The 21388-nt window shown below is 37.7% G+C and overlaps 4 protein-coding genes across 6 annotated transcripts in view; 2 read left to right on the forward strand and 2 right to left on the reverse strand.

The window, feature by feature from the left end:
- Positions 1-5088, forward strand: part of LOC133395631 (uncharacterized) — a 39312-nt gene extending 34224 nt beyond the window's left edge. The window contains exons 16-25 of the mRNA XM_061664708.1: positions 992-1152; positions 1241-1367; positions 1461-1493; positions 2426-2538; positions 2638-2767; positions 2846-2985; positions 3505-3628; positions 3829-3987; positions 4106-4265; positions 4366-5088. Of these exons, the coding sequence (XP_061520692.1) occupies positions 992-1152; positions 1241-1367; positions 1461-1493; positions 2426-2538; positions 2638-2767; positions 2846-2985; positions 3505-3628; positions 3829-3987; positions 4106-4265; positions 4366-4457 (1239 nt within the window). The 3' untranslated portion in view covers positions 4458-5088. The remainder of the gene's footprint in view (positions 1-991; positions 1153-1240; positions 1368-1460; positions 1494-2425; positions 2539-2637; positions 2768-2845; positions 2986-3504; positions 3629-3828; positions 3988-4105; positions 4266-4365) is intronic.
- A 739-nt stretch (positions 5089-5827) lies between these two features.
- On the forward strand, positions 5828-11374 carry anxa14 (annexin A14). 3 transcript variants are annotated; one of them, XM_061665011.1, is made up of 13 exons: positions 5828-5923; positions 6005-6082; positions 6448-6544; positions 6655-6743; positions 7984-8097; positions 8186-8276; positions 8389-8468; positions 8884-8922; positions 9166-9256; positions 9346-9441; positions 9527-9582; positions 10790-10897; positions 11174-11374. In XM_061665011.1, the coding sequence occupies exons 2-13, from the start codon at positions 6056-6058 to the stop codon at positions 11231-11233; spliced, it is 948 nt and encodes a 315-aa protein (XP_061520995.1). In that variant the 5' UTR covers positions 5828-5923; positions 6005-6055; the 3' UTR covers positions 11234-11374. The 3 variants fall into 3 exon arrangements, with proteins under 3 accessions (XP_061520995.1, XP_061520993.1, XP_061520996.1); XM_061665009.1 differs by having other exon boundaries at positions 6039-6082; XM_061665012.1 differs by lacking the exon at positions 10790-10897 and having other exon boundaries at positions 6039-6082.
- Positions 11375-11527: 153 nt separating this feature from the next.
- Positions 11528-14695, reverse strand: LOC133395873 (integumentary mucin C.1-like). The gene is made up of 2 exons (XM_061665141.1): positions 14571-14695; positions 11528-13072 (listed from the first exon to the last, which is right to left on the reverse strand). Exons 1-2 carry the CDS (start codon positions 14622-14624, stop codon positions 12518-12520), a joined length of 609 nt encoding a protein of 202 aa, XP_061521125.1. The 5' UTR covers positions 14625-14695; the 3' UTR covers positions 11528-12517.
- A 4368-nt stretch (positions 14696-19063) lies between these two features.
- LOC133396155 (spore coat protein SP96-like) lies at positions 19064-21361 on the reverse strand. Its single transcript, XM_061665638.1, has 2 exons — positions 21272-21361; positions 19064-19587 (listed from the first exon to the last, which is right to left on the reverse strand). The coding sequence occupies exons 1-2, from the start codon at positions 21335-21337 to the stop codon at positions 19201-19203; spliced, it is 453 nt and encodes a 150-aa protein (XP_061521622.1). The 5' UTR covers positions 21338-21361; the 3' UTR covers positions 19064-19200.
- Positions 21362-21388: the final 27 nt, after the last annotated feature.

Below are 21388 nucleotides of genomic sequence, written 5' to 3' on the forward strand. Positions count from 1 at the left end.
CTGCATATTCGCAGTTTGCCATTCGCTTATTTGCAGACTCTTTGGGAACCTATCCTCTTTTCTTTAGGGTTGCAATTCGATTCGATTGTATATTGATTTTTATTTTACTCCGATATCAATTCAGTAAGAAGTAGAAATACACTAATTATTAAGACTACATTTTAACAGTTTTGAAATATTTATTTTTGATGCTATATGTCATGTTACATTTAAAGTGCACGTATATTTAAATGTTTATTTCCTCTTAGGAATTGTAAACTTTAAGCAAACACTTACTTAGTAACATAATAAATTAAAACATTTCACTTAAAAAATGCAATCGCCAATTTAAATAAAATAAATACATGCATAAAACACATTAATTGAAAAAAAAAATTTAAATTCAAACACAGGGCTCTATAAAAACTTTTCTATTAGTAGCACTGGACCATGCATGATGTAGATGCCTTCTGTAGCTTCGTATGGAATAAACATTGAGAGTGACTCAAGTTATGACTGCAAAATATTTTACTGTGAATATGAAGTCTACAACAAACTAAAGAGGTGATTTTTTTTTTTTCAATATAATTGTAAAATGCAATGGAAACGTTCAAATAAAAGCAAAGCATAACAACAGGCATGCACGTTTACATGTATTTTTTTTTAAAATACTGTACTTAAATGAATGTAACTTCCGCATAACTTTAACTTAATATCAGCATACATGGGTTGGGTTACAAAAGAAAACGAGTGTGATTTGAATATAAAATGGTTATTTGTTAAGAAATGTAAATGATTTTAGTAATGATGTAGCTGCTTTCCAAACATACAATACATACATTTACAGCTAAATACTTTAGTTGGAACCTTACACAACTTTACAACTGTAAAATTGTGGACAAAGGAAAAAAATTGACGCCGTGATCACGCTACAGCTCTGTCAATTACTCGCAGCGGCAAACAGCAGGGGAACACAGTACATTTGATCGATGTCCATCCTATGTTTCTGTAGGACTTGAGCGAACCCTTAATGGTGATGTTCGAGCAGCCGGAGGATGAGGAGGGTGCCCCCGCCCAAGAGGAGAACACCTTCGAGGTGACCGAGGCCATTCCAGATGTTGAGCTGTTTGACTACAAGATTAACACCCGTTCCATCCAAGTATTCAGTGGCGTGTAAGTCGATAATAAAAGTACTCTACTCGTGTTGTAGAACAACCATAAAATGATCATTTAATAAAACGGTTGACTTGCCACCTACCAGGTGGGTAGCCTACTCCCATGTGGACTTTTCTGGTAACCAGTACATCTTGGAGAAAGGCTTCTATAGTAATTGTGCCGACTGGGGTTCCCGTGACACTCGCATCTGTTCTGTGCAGCCAGTTCGTTTGGTGAGGCCACAGAGAAGCTGAAAATTATATATTTTCTTTTGTATGAAAGTGTAGTGCAGTGATGAAGATTTGTTTTACTTGGTTGGCTTTTAGGCTCCAACTGATGGTAACAGGACCAGGAATGAGGTGAGGGTTTTAGTTTTTCAACTTGTGTTTAATGGCTTCTTGAGGGGAAAAAACCCCCACAAATAAAACATTAGTTTGTTCTTAACGTTTGATGACAATACAAACAAAAACTTGATGAAACTATTCAATACAGCTTTATCATTTAATGTCAAATATTTTTTGAGCAATGGAATTGGAATTGGAAAACTACTCTCAGAATAAAAAGAGGGTTAATCTTTTGGGACACAATTCTAGAAAATGTCTTTTGTTGCTTAAATAAAAGAGCCTTAATTTGGTGGAAATACTGTATATATGTATATTGGGGCGGTCATATTTTGTAATCATGTTTGTATGTTACAATATATTCAATTTAGTTTTCTATGCTGCACCGTTCATTTAAATACATTTATGAAAAGAAAATAGTTGTAATCATTGTTACAGTATTTTTGTTTCATTTTTGCCTCTTAGTTACTACCATCCCTAGTTTGTAAACAGGAGTTACTGAGCCTGTGCATGCAAACGTCATCAAATCTGATAGTATACATCAGGGGTGTCAAACTCATTTTTGTCACGGGCCACATCGTAGTTATGACTTCGCTCGGAAGGCCGCTATGACTGTGAACCCATATCAATGAAAGATTACCTCATATACTGTAATTACCTACAGTATATGGAACACATTGATGAATAACCAGTTTTGAAATCAGAAGCCTATAAAAACATGTTTTTCAACTATTACATTTCTTTTCAAAGGGGGATTGGTAACCAAAAATTGCTTGCAAATGGCTCAATAGTATTACACCAGAACACAATGAGCAATTTTGATTTGCTTTCACGGGCCACATAAAATGATGTGGCGGGCCGGATCTGGCCCCCGGGCCACCAGTTTGACATCTGCGCTATACATGTTTGTATCCAACCACGTTTCCTGCATCTCGATTTGCCTTTCTCAGATACTATTGTACTCGGAGCCAGAATACAAGGGAAAGTGCCTTATTTTCAACTATAAACAGGATGCCATAACAGAAGAATTCCAGACCAAGTCCTGCAGAATTGTTGGAGGAAGGTGAGAGATTTTAAACCCATCACTATGTGCAGAAAGAAAGAATCAGTTTGTGCCCAATATCTGTGATGTCTAAAATGAAAATCATCGGCTATTTTTCAGCTGGGTTCTCTATGAGAATAAAGACTTCACAGGGACCATGTATGTCTTATCGGAAGGACGCTATAGCACATTAATAAGCATGGGCTGCACACCGAGCACTTTCATCCGCTCCGTCAAGGCTGTGACACTGGTGGGATAAATGTACACACAAACATTCATTTGATCCTTTCTTGCCTGGCTCTTAAGCTCCATCTTTCGCTGTGTGCAGAGCTTCTCAGTTCCCTCCATCTCCTTGTTTGGGCTGGAAGGTCTCGAGGGAAGGGAGATCACAACAGACTCTGAGCTTGTCAGCATGGTGGCGGAGGGCTTCAATGACCACATTCTCTCAGTCAGAGTTAACAGTGGCTAGTAAGTTTCTGTGTATGTGTTTGAGGAAAGGAGCAGTATGCACAGCTAATGTGCTTTAAGGCAGGGATGTTACAGCTTTTTCCACACAGGCCTACAAAGAGAAAATGGAAGAAAGAGTTGGGCCACTTCACCTCTGGTTTATGAAAACAATCACATTTTAGCAGTTACGTTTAAATGTTTAAAAAAAAGAGAGAAAAAAATCAAAATCTAAGCTTGGTGACAGAGCAAAAAGCTTTTTTTTTAAATTGTATGAAGTTTTGTTACATCCAACTTATAACATATTTTTGAATTAAAAAAAAAAAAGTCTGATATTTTGCAACATTCACATTCATGTATTTACAAGTTATTTAACTTATGGCGATAAAAAAAATATAATTTGAAATAAAGTTGAAACATTGATTTTGTTTGACATAACAAATGTGATATCATTCAACATTTTAACTTTCGGGTCCGATAAACCTTTTAATGTCTAACGTCAATAATCTGATCACAACATTTTGTCTTTTTTTTCTTTTCCAGCTGGGTGCTATGTGAGTTCAGCCACTATAGGGGGCGCCAGTTCCTTTTGGAGCCCATCGAAATTACTAACTGGCCCAAGTTCAGCTCTGTGCAGACTGTTGGCTCAATGTATCCAGTCCGACAGGTCTGTCCACAAGTAATAGTTACGCCTAACATATTGACTATCACACTTGTACATGTTGTTGACAGAAATATCCATAGAAAAATAAAATGTGAAAAGAAGTTCTTGACTCAGTTTTACCAAAAGGGGATCTTTTGTATGTGCTTTTTACTGACAAAAATGTATTCTGTGTATTTACAGTACAATGTTGTAATGTTTTGCAGAAGCGCCACTTTTTCCGCATCAGAAATACAGACAGCCAGCACTACATGTCCATCCAGGGTGGGGTGGAGGAGATGAAATCTGGACGGGTGGTGGTCACGCCAGATGTGGAGCCCATGAGTGACATATGGTTCTATCAGGATGGACTAATCAAGAATAAGGTAATCACGTCAACATATCACTTGAAATAATGTTTTTTAAAAAAAAGAATGTGATGCCGTTATGTTGAGTAAGTAGAGAGTAGACCTTCACCAATATTTTGCGGTTGGTTGTGTGTAGCTTTCCCCAACCATGAGCCTTCAAGTGATGGGCAATATTGAGCCAGCAGCCAAATTGGTTTTATGGAGCGAGACCCGGCAGCCTTCTCAGACTTGGACGGCCCAGATGAGAGGACAACTCCGCAGCATTACTTTCCCTGGAATGGTCATTGATGTCAAAGGTATGAACAGATGACTTGGAAGTTTACGTAGTTGCATTTTTTATTTTTATTATTATTTTTTTTTAGTTACCATTTTTTTTTTTTTTAAATGTAATTTCAGGTGGCCAAAGCTATGACAAGGAGCATGTGGTGATTATGCCGGAGAGTGACGAGAGGTTAAGTCAACATTGGGAGATTGTAATGATTAATTAAGCCGTCACAGACATCTTGCTCACTTCGGCAAAGTTTCCAATCACATTATCAGGATATTGCCCCAAATTGTTAGAACCAGAAACAATCCTGTGCATAACTGCCTTATTAAATTAACCCATAACTCATTGTCATCATATAGACAACATATAAGGTTACAATGCTCCTCCAACAATATTCTATATTTTTTTATGTATTATACAGAGTATAGGAAGATTCATTCACGCATATTTTGTGGAGGTAAAACTCTGACCCACTTTTTTGAGGCTTGCCGTTTACAATCGCACACTCCATTTTTTTTATTTAAATATACAGTCAACTAATGCTTAAAATGGACCATTCATGAAAATCGCCAAAGAATGTATGGTATGCAAAGATATTTTAAAGCTATTTTTATAATGTATTGAATGTTTAGGGTGTTCCTCTTCTCTATGCAGTATATTGTATGTCAGTGTGTGGGATGCGAATATCTGTTTGTAGTCATTTTTGTGAAATTGTTAGAAAGAAATTTATATATAGAGCGAGAGAGAAAGTAAATGATACCTGCATAAACTGTATGTTGGTCTTTGATACTAAAGTCATAATATATTAAAGAGGGTGTGGTTTTAAAATGCTAATAAAATATAAACATTGTCAAAGCAAAAAAACTAAGTTGTGGTCGTTGTTTTGTACTACTATTTATAAAGAAAAAATGCTACTGTGAAACTCATTCTTCCACTCTATTGAACATTGTTTTTCTTGTGCAGCTCTTTAAATATTTACATTAGCTATCCTCCCCACCCTGCACTTCATCCAGTATATATATATATATATATATATATCAAATGCTGTATTTCTCTTCCCTGTTGAAACACCCTCGACATTTAAAACAAAATAACAGACACTAGAAAACTTATGAAAGGCATTTTATACGTTGGTTTCTCAGGTTGAAGATAAGAGACGTGAACTTGGGAAATAACCTGACCCTTGTCAGCTTTGTTTGTAATAACCACCAAGGTGTTGGATTTCATTTCTGCCTCTGCAGGTGATACATGGAGTCTGCCTCGGAAATATTAAAAGTCCCTAAGAAGAATAGTATGCTTCTATGGTTTCATATGGTTATGTGAGGACTTAGCTCTGTAGTTCTTTTTTCCAGGTTTTGCTAACAACAACAAAAAATCCTGTGAGAAAATATTAGTTTTATGAGGATGTTTTCCCCTCAGGCAAGTAATGTGATTATATGATCTGACCAGGTTTGAACCAAAATAGATATGTAATGGTCATTTAGTAATATCAATTGCAAGGAATTCAAACAGTTAGGTTGCCATAATCTGTCAATCTACAATGTTAATCTGGTTGGCCAGATGAGTGCAGGAGGTGGGGCGGGGTGTGATAAGGCTGGTAATTTAAGGTTGGAAAAAAATAAAGAAAGAAAAGAAAAAGTAGTCCACTACTGACTACACACCTCTACATAACAGACCACAGCGCAGGTGGAAAAATTTGTTATCCCAAAGTTTACTTGTTCTCTATAATTGTTTATTTGCAGTGAAGTTATGTTTTTGTATGCATAGGTTAATTTACCTCAATTTACTCACTTGTCTTTAGACATTTGAACTAAAGCAATGGACCTGCAGTACTTTGAGTCTCACGTAAGTACACATTGACCTTTCTTCTTTCTGTCACCGCCAAATGCTCCAAGTTGTTTTTTTGTTTTTTTTCAGGTGGCACTTATAAATGCAGTAAAACCTCCTCGTAGCCTGCTGTTATTAATTATTACTAAAGTGTCTTGCCCATAATACCCTCTGGTACAGAACCCTGAGAACTGACCTTAAAAAATAAATAAATAAAAGGCTTTTTAATGAATGTAAACTTGTTTTACCTGCAGTGCTTGATGCTGTTCCTGGCTTGGTTTGGAGCACTAGATTGTGATGAATAAATAACATGTTCCTTTCCGTTCTAACGTTTGGGCTTATAACAGACAGAATTCATGGTCAGATCTTTGTTTCTCACATAGACAATGTGTTGGGGTACCCTTGGAACGGTGCGACCTTACTCAAATTTCCACCCACAAAGAGATGTAAAACAGATCCACGAGGCACTGGAGAAGAAAGGTAATCGTGCAGTAGACTTTCGTATTGTATGAAATCCTTTGCGAGGCATGTGCATTCTTTTCTGTTCTTTTGCTGCCTATATTTCCAACCCTATTGTGTTATCGCCATAGATGCAACTACACTTGTGAGAATCCTAACAAATCGCAGCAATGCTCAGAGACAGGCCATTGCCAAAACATTTAAAGAGGCAACACAACAGGTAAGGAAAAACACATTTACGTGGAGATATGTCCATCGCTGTGTCGTTTTTAAGTACTTCCATGTTACAATAACACTGTATTCCTAAAGACAAACCAGAGATGACGTTTGCTCATTTGTAACTTTGAACTGTTTGCTGATCAAACACTATTCGAATGTCTCTTCAACACACCTTTGTTTAGAGAGGGAGTTTAACTGTTCAGTATAAACTAAAGTAATTTGACAGTGAACCATCACATTCTTCTGTTGTAGCGTTTCAGTTGCCACTAAATTGAATTACATATAGCTGAATCACCATGTTAACATGGCGGAGCGGTTTGAGTGGTTGATTGAACCCAGGAGATAGGTTGATGGGGGTGCTGTGCCCATTTAGAAAATATTTTTAAAAATGCTTGCAGTATTTCATACACTACATTGTGTGTATAGTATATATTGCCCATCAACACATCAACCCCCCACAACCAAACTATTGCCTCCCGGTCGACAACTTCACCGAGCAATCAAATATGTGCCCCTTATGAGAAGCTAGCGCTCTTAGCTAATGCTAATCTGCGCAGACACCAAAACTGAATGCAGCTCTGCTTCGCTTTTGACTTAGACACAATAGCAGGGGTGTCACACCTGTGGGGGATGTGGGTGTGATAGCATGTCAGACTCTTCCAAATTATTGATTTTTACCCAGCCTAGCGTATCGTGTCAGAGAAACCCTGTGTGAGTTATTATGTAAATTGCTCCCCGTGTTATGTAACGGAGGGGAGGAAGTGCAGAAGGGCCTCCTCAGGCAGATAACAGAAGATTTACTAGGTTGTTTTATCCACACTTTTGATGGGTGGGCAGGCATTCCAAAGACCCAACTATTTGTATATAACCATTAAAAAGTAAATTTTCGATAATGTGTCCCCTTTAAAGCCTTTTGTATTATCTCTAGGTATGTCATGTGCTTGAAAGGTTTTTATCTTAATGTCCAAAGATGTTTTTCTGGTCCTTGTAATGTACCCTTAATATTACCTGTGGTGTACTGCAAGGTTCAAGTTAAGTCCCATTTCCATTTTAATTTTTTTTTTTTTTTTTTTTTTTTTACATCCTTCCAGCACAGTTAAAGATTCAACCTCATAATCTGACGAACAGACAAGATTATCTGATCATCAATTGAAAACCTTATAAAACTTAATATTGCACTTCTCAAAGCCCAACGGTCTTTTATTCAGAATCACTTTTAATGCTTGCTTTTTTTTATACAGGACCTGATAGCTGGCATGAAAAAGGTTCTGTCTGGAGATCTGGAGGCGCTCATGCTGGAACTAATGATGCCTCCTCTGCAGCATGAGGCTCATCGCCTGCAGCAGGCCATGGCGGTTTATGTTTTTGTTATGCCTGTCTTACAAAAGTATACACCATTGCAGTTCAAATCCTGGGAACTATAGATTGTCCACGTTTGTGTAGGGTTTAGGCACGGACGAGGAAACACTACTGGAGATTCTGTGTACAAGATCAAGTAAGGAGCTTCGGGACATCAGTTCTGCGTACAAAGAAAGTAAGCGCAAAACCCTTGCTTTTTTGTGCATTGTAGCCATTAAATCAAAATTAAATTAAATGTAGCCATATTTTAAGCTCAAAATTGTGTTACTGCTTTTTTTTATTTTCAGTGTATAAAAAGGACCTGGAGAAGGAAGCGAAAGGAGAAACCAGTGGAGACTTTGCTAAGCTTATAGTGGCTCTTATTAATGTAATTTGGTTACTCGTGGCCTTTATTCATATTTAGTGAACATAAACGCAAAAGATGGCACCATGCAAGCAATAGAGCCAAAACATTAATTAGATTTTTTTTTTTTTTTTTTTTTTTTTTTACTCCTGTTCTACGATTATAAATTACTAGAGAGTCAGAATCAGTGGTATTAATCCTAGAAAGGGAGTTTGAAAATGTTCCTAAAATTCTATGGGATACTGGCACTGACAAGGACGAGACCTGAAAGTTTGAAGATGATTCAGCGAGATTTGGGAGAAGTAAAAAAACAATTTGAAGAGGTTCCAGATTCTATACCAACAGTCATAACTGAACTTGCAATGCTTCTTTAAAACAGGGCATATCATTAAATTAATGTATTTTAACTAGGTTTTAAAATGTTTTTCCTCTCCAATAGAAAGAAGATGTTGCAGGTTTAGTTCAAAGGGACGTTGAGGTATTTTTTTTAAATGTTACTTTGTCAGCTTTTGTTACTAACAGTTTGTAAATCAAACATGCCATATCAAAGGCATGGTAATCAGGCAAAACTATTTGATTACACTGAAATGAAACTTAATGTTTGATATGCTTTACACTAAATCCCTGTACCCAGGTGGCAATTATTTCATTTTGAACCAAGCAAATTGTCTTCCTAAATCTGTCAAGCAGAAATGATTTTTTTTATTACACTTTCTTGCAGTCTCTCGCTGCATCACTAAATGGAAAAAAAGCTGACGTGGCTCCTTGGATTGATATTCTCACCTCAAGAGATTCAAACCATCTTAACAGAGGTGAAGTCCAAAATGCGAACAGATGGCTTTTGTTTCGTGATGGCTTGCTATTGCGTTTCCAGTGTGATGACTTTGTAAATTACTGACAGTGCTGATGGGACTTGAGCTGGAGAGTGGACAGATGGTGATTCCAGTTCTGGAGAAAAGCTTCTCCGGGGAGATTCGTTTGGGTTTGAGTGTTTTAGGTAATTGTCATTATCGATGTGTGTTGTCGGTTTATCTTGTATGTCGGCATAAATATCGCAACTCTTCTTATTTGTGTCATAACAGTGGAGTGCATTCAAAATCCTGGCATGTACCTTGCCAAAAGATTAACTGGCATGAAGGTAAGAGGTTTTTTTTTTTGTGTTTTTTTAAAAATATAAAATCAGTAAGTGTCTTTTGAAGAAGGATTGGACTGAGGTTGTTAACTATGGGAGCCCTCTTGGGGGTGGGGGGCGACAGAGTTGAGACAATTTCAAAACTTAAAACAGGTCCCAGGTGTCTTAATAAAATTGCCGTACGTTCAAGTGACTGGGAGTGAGCTGAGCTTCTCAATTAGGGTTGCCACCTTTCACAAATGAAAATAAGGGACGCCCGCCGCGGCATCCCGACCCCTGTGGAATGGGCTGCCTATAGCAGTGTTATATGAATGAATGTGGTTGTATGTTTGGTGGTGGTGAGAGGGGCCATCGGCGCAGAATGGCTGCCATGCTTCTGTCATACTACCCCAGGACAGCTGTGGCTACACAGGTAGCTTACCACCACAAGATGTGACTGTGGAGTGAATGAATAATGTGTGCAATTGTAAAGCATCTTTGAGTGCCTTGAAAAGCGCTGTATAGCGCTAGTGTGTCTATGTGTATGAATGGGTGAAGGAGAAGCATATACTTTATCTACGTTCACAACAGCTATGAAATTCAGTCAATGTACTTTTACGGGAAGATATGAAATACGGAACAAATATGGAACGCGACATTTAAAGGCAAAAATAAGGTTCCGTCTTTTATGGGACTGGTGGCAACCCGACTCTCAATATATATCCACTCTTCACTTTTATTCTCACCCACATCCTCTCTCTGTAGCAACGTACTTCTTCCTTGACTGTTACTCTGATCTCTTTATGGTTTAATAAAAGTGTTAAAGTACAATATACTGTATGCGCCTCCTGAAAAGCCTATACAGGCTCACCGTTTAACGTCGCAATGCATCCATACATCAAATCGCTCAATGTACAGGTGTGAGTTGCCAACTGTTATTTTATTTAGATGGTCCATTCCAAGTAGAGTTCGGCCGCATCGCGTGGTGTGCAGCGGGCCCAAGACTTTAGGTCTCAAATGCTAGCCTTCCTCATTTGGCTCATTTTTAGTCTGCAATTATATATTGTCGAGTGTCCCTCACAAATGCTTTCCTTTATTTTAAAAAAAGCATTTTAGAAACCCAGGTACTACAGTATACAGGTACAATTATTGCCACCTTTAAAGGGATATGGGATACAGCTGCCTATTGTTGTCAGCTGCATAATCGTCAATATCAAATATTTCCTTTTAACAGGCCCCGATAGTGCAAGGCATCATGGTGTCCCACAGTGAGGAAGATCTACTTTGTATCAGAGTAGCCTTCCTTAAACTGACAGGCACTTCTCTCTACACAACCCTGCAGGTATACACAAACACACAGTCATTATTGTCTAAGCTAAACAGACTCAGGCCTAATAAGCAGAGTGAGAGCTGATTGGCTGAAACAGAAGGAAAAGGGCGGGTCCAATGTAAAATGTTGGAGGGGAAACCATCCAAGTACAAAAGTGAATATGAAACTGAAGTCCAAACAATTTGTTGAAAATATTAAATGCTTTGTTATAACATGTATATTATAATTTGATAGTAATTGTTTTTATGAATTAAGATTTTTGACAAACATTCCATTTCCCCCCAACAGAACTATTTCAAGGGAGATCATTTAGAAGCTCTGTTGGCCATCTGCCGATCTGAAGATTAAACTGGAGCAATACATGTTTTATTAATGTTCACATATATTTGGTGCAAGTAACATGACTCACTGACTTTGTGTGGGATTGTGATTGTTGTCATCTCTTCTCCATTTAATGCAGTACTAATAAATATATCAATGCAGCTTGGTCATGTGTTAGTAATAAAACCATTTCAATCTATGTACAGCTTATGTCACAAAAGTATTTGGGGAAAAAAAGTTTGCAATATGGAACTGTGTCTCTGATCTGAATTTCATTTACAGTAGACGCTTTGCATGTGGGTAGAGGAAGTAAACAATCCATTTCACCATGAAAAAATGGTTATTTATTCGTCAAGTTAGTTATACAAGCTTCAGTCTTTCTCCATCTGCATTTTCCATTACTTTGCTCAGCTGTTAATGTTTCATTCATTTGGCAATCAATGCTTTGATTAAATTTTATTGAACGTGAATACAGTAGTTTCACAGTTTGCGAAGAGTGTATTTTAAGTAATAGTTGTAGATATGCAGTGTTGAAAATCTGAGATCATATGCAAGCTGGTCACAACAAAAATATCCACGGCCACGCTATAACAACAAAGAGACAGTGCAAACATACATATCGACAGGAGCGTCTCAATAAATTGTCATATTATATAAAAGTTAATATATTTCAGTAGTTCATGCAAAAGTGAAACTCAGATTCAATAAGCACATAAAATATGAAAATACTTTTCATAAGGCCAATTCCTACCTAATTTCCATATCAAAAATAATTTTGATTCTTTCTTATTTTGCGAATTTTCAACTTTCTTGCATTTGTGATTTTTTTGTTCTTGCTGTTGCTTTTGTTGTAAAATATAATCATCATGATTACCCAAAAATATAAAATACATTGAAAAAGATTACCTCTGTAGTGAATCTATATAATACTGTATGAGTTTGAGTTTTGGAATTGAACTACTAAAATAAATTGCATTTTCCTCCATATTCTAATTGAGATGCACCTGTATTCAGCGTGTGTCATATGAACAAAAAATAAAAGCGTTTCCTTTGGCATTTGATATGTTCTTTTTGTCTAAAATTAGGGACAGGAGGCAATTCTCCTCCAGATAAGCAGATGACACAAGTTTTCTATTAAATTGTTTAAAAAAAAAAAAAAAAACACCACTGCTAAACTATTAAGTATAGCTGTTCTAAATGACACAGTGTGACACGCATAATAACAAACTCGGCTATTATTTCATCTTGGTTTCCCGAGAAACTTTAAACCTTATTATTATAAAAGTCACCCAGGCAGGTTTTGCTTTTTGTTCATTGGCAGACGACATTGAGAATGAGCGAAACCCCGAGCAACAGTAGCGACTCTGCTACTCCGCTTCCTCTGTTGTGTGCGGTTGTCGTTTTGATGGACATTGTGGTCGGAGGCATCGTTGTTGCCATGGAGGTCTTGATAGCAGTAGGTTTGCTCGTCGCCTCGGTGGTTTTGACTGTCGTAGGTTTGCTCGTCGCCATGGAGGTCTTGACTGTCGTAGGTTTGCTCGTCGCCATGGAGGTCTTGACTGTAGTAGGTGTGCTCGTCGCCATGGAGGTCTTGACTGTAGTAGGTGTGCTCGTCGCCGTGGTGGTTGTAGCTGTGCTAGTAGGAGAAACGTTTGGACTGGAGGTAGTGGAGGGAGAGAGTGGTTTTGGGGTGGTTGTTGATGTTACGGCAATGGTGGAGGTGACCATTTTGGTGGTGATCGCAGACCCAGTAGTTAAGGTCTTAGGGCTCTTGGTTGGTGGTGACGTAGTTACAATCGAGGTGGCTGCCACTGGAGTATTCATGGTTGTTCCAGGTGTGGTCTTGGAAGTTGTGCTTCTTTGAGCCTGTTCAACAATGGCGAGACTTTGGTTCAACAAACCTATGATTCTTTAGACTTCAACGAGCCCTTCAAGGGGTATTGTTAATTTCGTTTTTGAGGCCCTTCGATTGCACATATCTCTTAAAACATAATCTTGTTTTCTGTCTGAAATAATATTTTATCCATTAGACATACAGGACAATCGGGCATGAGCACAAACATCACAAAATAAAAGCAAAAAAAAAAAAAGGAGAAGAAAGAAATCACAATATGAATGAACATGAGCCAGAGCAACAATGCTCTTTTGTTAAAAGTTAAGTGGTTAATAGAGATTATAGACCGTAAAGGGGGGGGGGGGGAAAGCCAAACAAAAATAAATAAGTCGCAAGTGCATGTTATAACCAACATACGACAATGATAAATAAAACGTTCAAGTGGTCCACCGGGTTCTGTGAGTTTGAACTAAGAAATAATAGCTACTTCTCATTATGGCAGGTCACTTTCTAGTTCAAGCTTCAACTGTATTTTAACCCCCCCCCCCCTGTTGTGTTTGTTTCTTCACAACAATGTTCAATGAAAGTATGACAAGGAAACCCAAATGTAATTTAAAAAATTGTTATACAAAAGAAAAGTAAAACAAATTAGGCCGCCAGAATAGGTTTAACCCTTTTTTTTAATTCTAGGTTTTCAAACACGTCAACTTGACCGACAAAATAGTAAAAGTAATATGTAGTTTAAATTTCTGTATAGCTATGTATTTGGACCTATTTTAATAATAGTAATAATAACAATAACAATAATAGGGCGGCACAGTGATTGACTGGATAGCACATCTGCCTCACAGTTCTGAGGACCCGGGTTCAAATCCAGCCTCGCCTGTGTGGAGTTTGCATGTTGTCCCCGTGCCTGCGTGGGTTTTCTCCGGGGACTTCTGTTTCCTCCCAGACCCCAAAACATACATTGTAGGTCAATTGAAGACTCTAAATTATCTGTAGGTGTGAATGTGAGTGCGAATGGTTGTTTGTATGTACATACATACAGCCCTGCCATTGGCTAGCAACCAGTTCAGGGTGTACCCCGCCTTTCACCCAAAGATAGCTGGGATGGGCTCCAGCACGCCCGCAGCCCTCATGAGGATAAGCGCTATGGAAAATGGATGGATGATGATGATAATGATAATAATTGTAATAATAATAGACTATCTTTTTTTTCCCCCAATCTTGTCTGTACGTACTAAAATTTCATTGTCTTTAACTCAATAAGTAACTGATTTGTGGTATCTCTGTAGTGACTTCTAAAATATAGGCAAATGATTGAGGATTGGCAAGTAGAAAAAAAAGGAGTAGTCAGTTTACCATACATACAGTATCTCTACCATTGTGTGTAGCTTATCATTTATGTTTTTGTCATAAAAGGCCTTAATAAATCTTCCGTAATAAAATAAACAAGTAAACAATAAACGACAGTTATTTTGGAGGAAATACACTAAATGCTGTATATATAATACGACAAATAAGTCGTACCTGTGCTGATGGCAGGAGTGCCACAATGCAAAGTCCCACAAGCAAATTCATCATGATGCAGAGATGAGGGCTCCCAAAATGATCACTTCAACAGAAGACTTAAGGTTGAACTCTTGTACTGTACATCCGGTACTCTCTGATACTGACTGAACGATATCTGTTTGTGCTTTTATACAAGAATGTCATCCAGCCTTTTGGGTGGGTACAAGTTTTCTCACTTTTATGCTCTGACCTTGGATCCAGGAAGTTTGTGTTTATTAGATATAGTCTTTGACAATGACTGTATGACATAAAACACTTCATGGTTTCTGGTTTTAAAACATGATGAAAATAAATGTTTTCTGTTACAATTATCATTTGTTGCCACTGTAAAATGATTGGTCATCTTTTACAAACATTCATTGTTCTCTGTGTGGATTTCTTTCAAAGAATATGCATAATTTTTCTGCCCTTTTTGAGGTGTCTCTACCTAGATTAATTTTGAATGTCCAGGACTCTTTCCTCTTTCCTGTATTTCAATAATTCTACCTCCTTTGGCTGCTCATGGTGGATGATTGACAGAGTGGTTTTAATATTATTTCCTTGTGCAAGCCTAGCTTTTGTAAACTAATGTGAGTCTCAAGCCCAGTTTTTACTTCAGTGACCACTCAGTTTTGTATTGTTTTTATTTTTATTATATATATATATATATATATATATATGTATTTTTTTTTTCAGAAATTGTAAAGGGTACCAAAATAACTCATCCATACTGTATCATATTTTGACACGCTGCTTCCTACAGTACCTAAAGAGTAAGCCGAGACAATCTCTAGTAAGTTATTTTGTTGAATATCACGACTCATCACAAACGAACGTTTTGTTTTCTTTTTATAATAAGCAGCCACATACTAAAGCAACAAACTACAAGAACATTTAAAATGTTAACAACTGTAATTGTGTAATTGTATATATGCAACATTTAAAAAAAAAAACATTAAAAAAAAAATAAAATAAATGAATGGTTATAGGATATGATTTTTCATGACGTTTCTGATATACAAAGGAGTATCGGGACCACAGTGACAAAACAAGATACAAATAAAGGTGCAAAGTCATTGAATTTTTGGGAATACATTGAATATTACAAGAATAAAGTTATATAAATAAAGCTGAGAAAAACAGTGATAATTGTAGTAGTTATGTAATGTATGTTAAGGTACCCCATCACCATATTACTATGATGAGTTTAGTGCGATTATGCAAATATTTGTGTCTGTTCGTGAGAAACACTGATATCCCTCTTTTGTTGATTCTGTTCGACAAATATTTAATCGTATTGCCAAATCAATCTACGGCAGGTCTTGAGTGAGGGAAAGGAACTGCAGTTTTCAGGTTGTTGCGGATAATTTTGCTTGGAAATTTTGACATCAATAAAGTGATGATCTTTTCCTCTTCCTTGAAGGATGTATTACACCATCGTGTTTTACGAATTATATTTAAAATAGTCATATCAGCTCTCAGGTGACAGATGAACACGAGCTGGAACAAATTGTACTACTGTAATGCTTGAGCCATAGCTACCTTCAGATATCCTTATTGGCTGACCTAGTTGAGATGGATGTATATTTATGAATATAACAAAACATTATAAACACTAGTTGTACATTTATTATTATTTGAACTCAAGAGGGTGTTCAAACTGTTACTTCCTATATGTGGCAAGTACTTCATTTTCACTTGCACTTAAATCAAATGTGGTAAATTAATATTTTATTAATAATTTCACCTTTTTCTTTCTCAAAAGTAATCAGAAAATATATATTAGTTGAGCACATTTCAATCGTGCGCACATGGTCAAATTAAGAAAATTGAAAGGATTTTCTTTTCAATAGTTTAATAAAATATGTGTTTTGTATGCTTAAATGGCAAAGCTGTTTCATCAAAAAAAATTAAATGGAGTAATACAGTGAACAAACAGCGCGTGTAAGAGTCTGTTTTTAAAAATAAAAAAAATAAAAAAAGCATTCAAAAACAAACAAATACATTTTCCATCCATCCATTTTCGGAGCCACTTCTCTTCACTAGGGTCGCGGGCGTGCTGGAGCCTATCCCAGCTGTCATCGGGCAGGAGGCAGGGTACACCCTGAACTGGTTGCCAGCCAATCGCAGGGCACATACAAACAAACAACCATTCACACTCACATGCACACCTACGGGCAATTTAGAGTCACAATTACTTCTAAATCACATTTACTTTGTTATCATTCCCATCATTATCATTAATTATGAGTATTACCTGAACAAAGGCAAATTCCATCAGAGCCAGTAAAAAGAAACCCTGGACAAAATACTTCATATTGCTAGATTTCTTCTTGAAAAGACTGTCGTCATCTTTTTTGACCCCCAACAGTAGTCTTCCTTTTTCCAGGCCGACCATATCTTTCTCTATTTTGTCTGAGGTCAAGGGTCAATAAACTATAATATAATACGTGGAGCTCCAAAAATCCACTTGGTATCCTTTCTGAAGTCCTTCAGATTGTGCACTTAATGCCTCTCCCCATCTAGAAAAACACTTCTTAGTTTCCATTCAGGTCATGGACCACAAATGCAAAACCTTATTCCCAAGCGCCTTCGAAGGATGCAAACAAAACCTTGTGTTGTTTAGTTCAACAAAACATGAAATTATCGCAACTATTTTTAATACATTCATCAAGAGCTACTAGAAGTTACTAAATAATGGGTTTTACTCACTAATTTCATTCAGCGATGCTGCTTGATTTTGAATACACAGTGGATGTAAAAAGTCTCACACAGCCCTATTTTACAGACCATGACTTTGTGCTCTCAGATGTGATGACAAAAATGTGAGGAAATCCAACCAGAACAGCTGAACTTAATCAAAGGCATACTTTAAATGGTGGCAGGTGTGTGCTGACTCCTATTTAACATGAGGTTGAATATGACTGATTAATTCTGGACACAATGAAATGCAGCCCTATGGGGGGCACAAGCCAGTGCAAACTGTAGGCCGGTCCCAAGCCCGGAATAAATGCAGAGGGTTGCGTCAGGAAGGGCGTCCGTCTTAAAACATTGCCAAACAAATATGAGCGTTCATCCAAAGAATTCCATACCGGATTGGTCGTGGCCTGGGTTAACAAAGTCCGCCACCAGCGCCGTCAACCTGCAGGGCGCCGTTGGAAATTCAGCTACTGTGGGTCGAAGTCGAAGAAGAAGAAGAGGTGGAAAGCGGGTTCTACGGCAGAAAGAGAGGAGGAAAGCACAGAGCCTAGAACTGACTTCGCAACAAGGATGCAAATGGCTGTAGTGAACACTTTTTTCCAGAAGAGGCAGGAACATAGGGTGACCTACAAGAGCGGCGGTAGAAGCGGATTACATCTTGTGCAGACGATGTAATCTGAAGGAGGTTACCGACTGTAAGGTAGTGGTAGGGGAGAGTGTGGCTAGACAGCATAGGATGATGGTGTGTAAGATGACTCTGGTGGTGGGGAGGAAGATTAGGAAGACAAAGGCAGAGCAGAGAAGCATGTAGTGGAAGCTGAGACAGGACAAGAGTTGTGCTGCTTTTCGGGAAGAGGTGAGATAGGCTCTCTGTGGACAGGAGGAGCTTCCAGAAGACTGGACCACTGCAGCCAAGGTGACCAGAGAGGCGGTCAGGAGAGTACTTGGTGTATCTTCTGGCAGGAGAGGAGAGAAGGAGACTTGGTGGTGGAACCTCACAGTACAGGAAATCATACAAGGAAAAAGGTTAGCTAAGAAGAAGTGGGACACTGAAAGGCTTACATGGAAAAGGATGACGCGCTGTGGCGACCCCTAAAGGGACAAGCCGAAAGGAAAAGAAGAAGAATTCTGGACACAATCAAACCCCCAGTTATGAGAGGGTGTGCACATTTGTATAATCACATTATCTCAGTTTTTTTATTTTTACTCACCCTCTCAAAAAGATTTCATTCTTTTTTTCTATTTTCAATTAAGTTGGAAAGGTTACGGGTCACATTAATGGTGTCATCATTTTTCATGTCACAAAAACCTGGTGTTTCAACAGGGATGTGTAGATGTTTTATAGTAAATGTGTATGTAATATAAAAGTACTGTACTGATTGTTGTTTTTGAACACATTAAAGTGTATATCGATGATAATAATAATAGTAATATGATGATGACGATCTGATAGGATAAATGAACTATTTCAACCATTTAAATACAAACCTATTTGTACATTACGTAAAAACCATGCAAACACATTTTGTACTATTGTTGCTGTGATCAAAAAAAGACATCAGTGCAGACATACAACACTTCATAATATACATTTTTCATTAGGAAAATTTTCACTTGGAATTTAGAGAACCTGCACATACTGTACATTTCAAAATTCTATAATTATTTGACTCAAACAATTTGAATAAAAGCAGAAACAAGTTTTAATAAACATAATTATCGTAACAGTTTCAAGAATGTAAATTATTTTAATTAACAATTTATTTGCTACCAGAAAAGTTGCCCACATATTCAAATCATATACTTTTTTAAATTCTTATTTGAAACAGAAAAATAACGAATTACTTTTTACTTCACATCAACATTTTTCACAATATGAGCCGTTGCAAGAGTCCAGTGGTCGAGCATTCTATGCATTGCAGATTAGAATGGAGATTACAGACACCAGCATTGGACTAGATAATTTGAACAAAGAAGTAGTCCCTGCTTTTAATGTTGTGGCTGAGAGTCTGGCAGAGTCGGTCCCACTTGAGGATGACGCCGGGGTCGAAGGTGTAACTCCAGGGCTCGAGGTGGCTCCGGAGGACACTGCGGGCTGCCTTGATGCGGTGGTGATAGCTGATCTTCCTGAGGTGGACGATGGGAGGTGTGATGCTGCCGTTGATGTATCAACCTTATGGTCGTGAGTAGAAGAACGGCCGGGCGTGGGCGTGGGCGTGGTCGCTGTAGATTGGGAAGAGCTAGCTTGTTGGGGGTTCTCGGTCAGGCTTGTTTCACTTGTAGTCGCTGACTGTCCCTGCAAAATATATTAGCATGTTTAGCGAGTGAAAACTGAGCATTAATTTTGTCAAGCATAGATTTTTAACAGTATAAAGATAAATGTCCACCTACAGCATAAACGACCGTACATGTCAAACGGAATCAACCCAACGCTAAAAATGCTGCAGTTGCAAACTAATTTGAATAAAAAGCAGGTTGTTCAAAGTGGGAGACGTGATTAAAGTTTCCTCTCATTGTTATCACATTGTCACTCTGTTTGAAGCCGTCAGATAAAGCATGGCTGCATAATAGTGAGTTGCTGTTCCAGAGGCAAATCATTCACGGTCGCATCATGCAAAGGTTAACCACCTGCTGTTCCAGCTGACTACATGAGGCATGAACACATTAACCACACTTTGCATATTGCATGGTGGGTAAAGGCACACACACACACACACACACAGAAGAACAGACACACACACACTCTGTGTGTTATGTTATCTGACTTGATGTATTATTTCAATACACGCTTGTCCAGAGAATTATTGCGTGATTATGACTCGCAATATGAATGCTTGCTATGGGACCAAAAAGATGGGAAAGTTAGGACTGATTGATAGATGGTTAGGAGCTAAATTAAACTACTGCTTGTGTATACATGACTTTAGTCAAATCAAATATAAAACCTCATTGAATCCAAATTTGCATCAGCACTCATCTGTACACTGTCCTTCTCATATTATTGGTGCCCATTTAAATGCATCAATCTCAGAATATCATTGGTTTTTGGATCAAGATTTTTGGTCCGACTGAAGTGGACCATCGTGAAAAAATTACAGTTGGCGATTGTTCGCAGGACACCAAGCCATTGAGCACTGCACATCTACCCACGCACTACAATGGAATAACTGTGACCTTGTATCAGGTTTTCAGGTCCCACATACAAGATACTGTACTTTGTACATTTGTATTATATTTTATTGAACCACAAAAACATGGCATGTGTGTCTAGGAAGAAGCAGTTCACCCCAAAGAGAGGAAACGGACACGAATAAAGGGATATTTTGAGAGGCTGTTTGAAATGATCGATTCTCCCATTCATTGACTGCACCAGTGCATTTTGCTTTGCTTACTAGTCACAGGTACATACGAAATTATAAATATATTCATCCATCAATCCATTTTGTTAAGTATTATTATAAAAGACGAAGAGCAAAAAGCTAAGAAGAGCACCTAATAACTGTAGTTAATTTGTGCCATTTGATGTAATTACTGTGAGCTTTCTGTCTTCACTACTTTGATGTGCGACTCCCAGCTCGTTTGTAGTGGCACATTGTTGCGTGACAGATCATCCTGTGTGCCCCTACAATTTGTACAATTTGACCAATTGGTCTGAAAATGATTATTTATTTACAACAACAAAACATGTATCTTTGTTTCTCTAGCGATGCCAGTGATGCAAAGTGATAGGCAAAACAATGAAATGCTCTTCCATTAAACGACAGAACGTACATAATTGACCTGTTTATCCACTTTTGTGAGATTTTTGTATGTTTGTTTACCATGACATTTTTCTAGTGTAAAATTCCTAAGTTCCCCACAACTTAGGAAACAAATCGAGGTCAAATTGTGTCCAATGCTTGTTCAATTATATTTGTGACTATTTAATAATAATAATAATAATGACCTTGTTTTGCTCAAGGTCAGCAAAGTGCTCTTACCAGAGTGGAGCTTGCTGCCATGAAGATCAACCACAAAGAGAGGACAAACGTTGCGGATTTCTCCATTGTAGTCGCTTATGTTTCTTTAAGCGTAAAGTCTGCCCCCAGCTTTGTGCT

Source organism: Phycodurus eques, chromosome 20, assembly GCF_024500275.1.
Source record: "Phycodurus eques isolate BA_2022a chromosome 20, UOR_Pequ_1.1, whole genome shotgun sequence".
NCBI classification, from domain to species: domain Eukaryota; kingdom Metazoa; phylum Chordata; class Actinopteri; order Syngnathiformes; family Syngnathidae; genus Phycodurus; species Phycodurus eques.

What these genes read in the sequence shown, in the direction of transcription:
- anxa14 (XM_061665011.1), top strand. Translation starts at nt 6,056, where the DNA reads ATGGACCTGCAGTACTTTGAGTCTCAC. An exon ending in TAGTTCAAAGGGACGTTGAG is followed by an intron (nt 8,923 to 9,165) that starts GTATTTTTTTTA and finishes ACTTTCTTGCAG; the next exon opens with TCTCTCGCTGCATCACTAAA. An exon ending in AAAGATTAACTGGCATGAAG is followed by an intron (nt 9,583 to 10,789) that starts GTAAGAGGTTTT and finishes TCCTTTTAACAG; the next exon opens with GCCCCGATAGTGCAAGGCAT.
- LOC133395873 (XM_061665141.1), bottom strand. Translation starts at nt 14,624, where the DNA reads ATGATGAATTTGCTTGTGGGACTTTGCATTGTGGCACTCCTGCCATCA. An exon ending in CACTCCTGCCATCAGCACAG is followed by an intron (nt 13,073 to 14,570) that starts GTACGACTTATT and finishes ATTGTTGAACAG; the next exon opens with GCTCAAAGAAGCACAACTTC.
- LOC133396155 (XM_061665638.1), bottom strand. Translation starts at nt 21,337, where the DNA reads ATGGAGAAATCCGCAACGTTTGTCCTCTCTTTGTGGTTGATCTTCATG. An exon ending in TGGCAGCAAGCTCCACTCTG is followed by an intron (nt 19,588 to 21,271) that starts GTAAGAGCACTT and finishes TATATTTTGCAG; the next exon opens with GGACAGTCAGCGACTACAAG.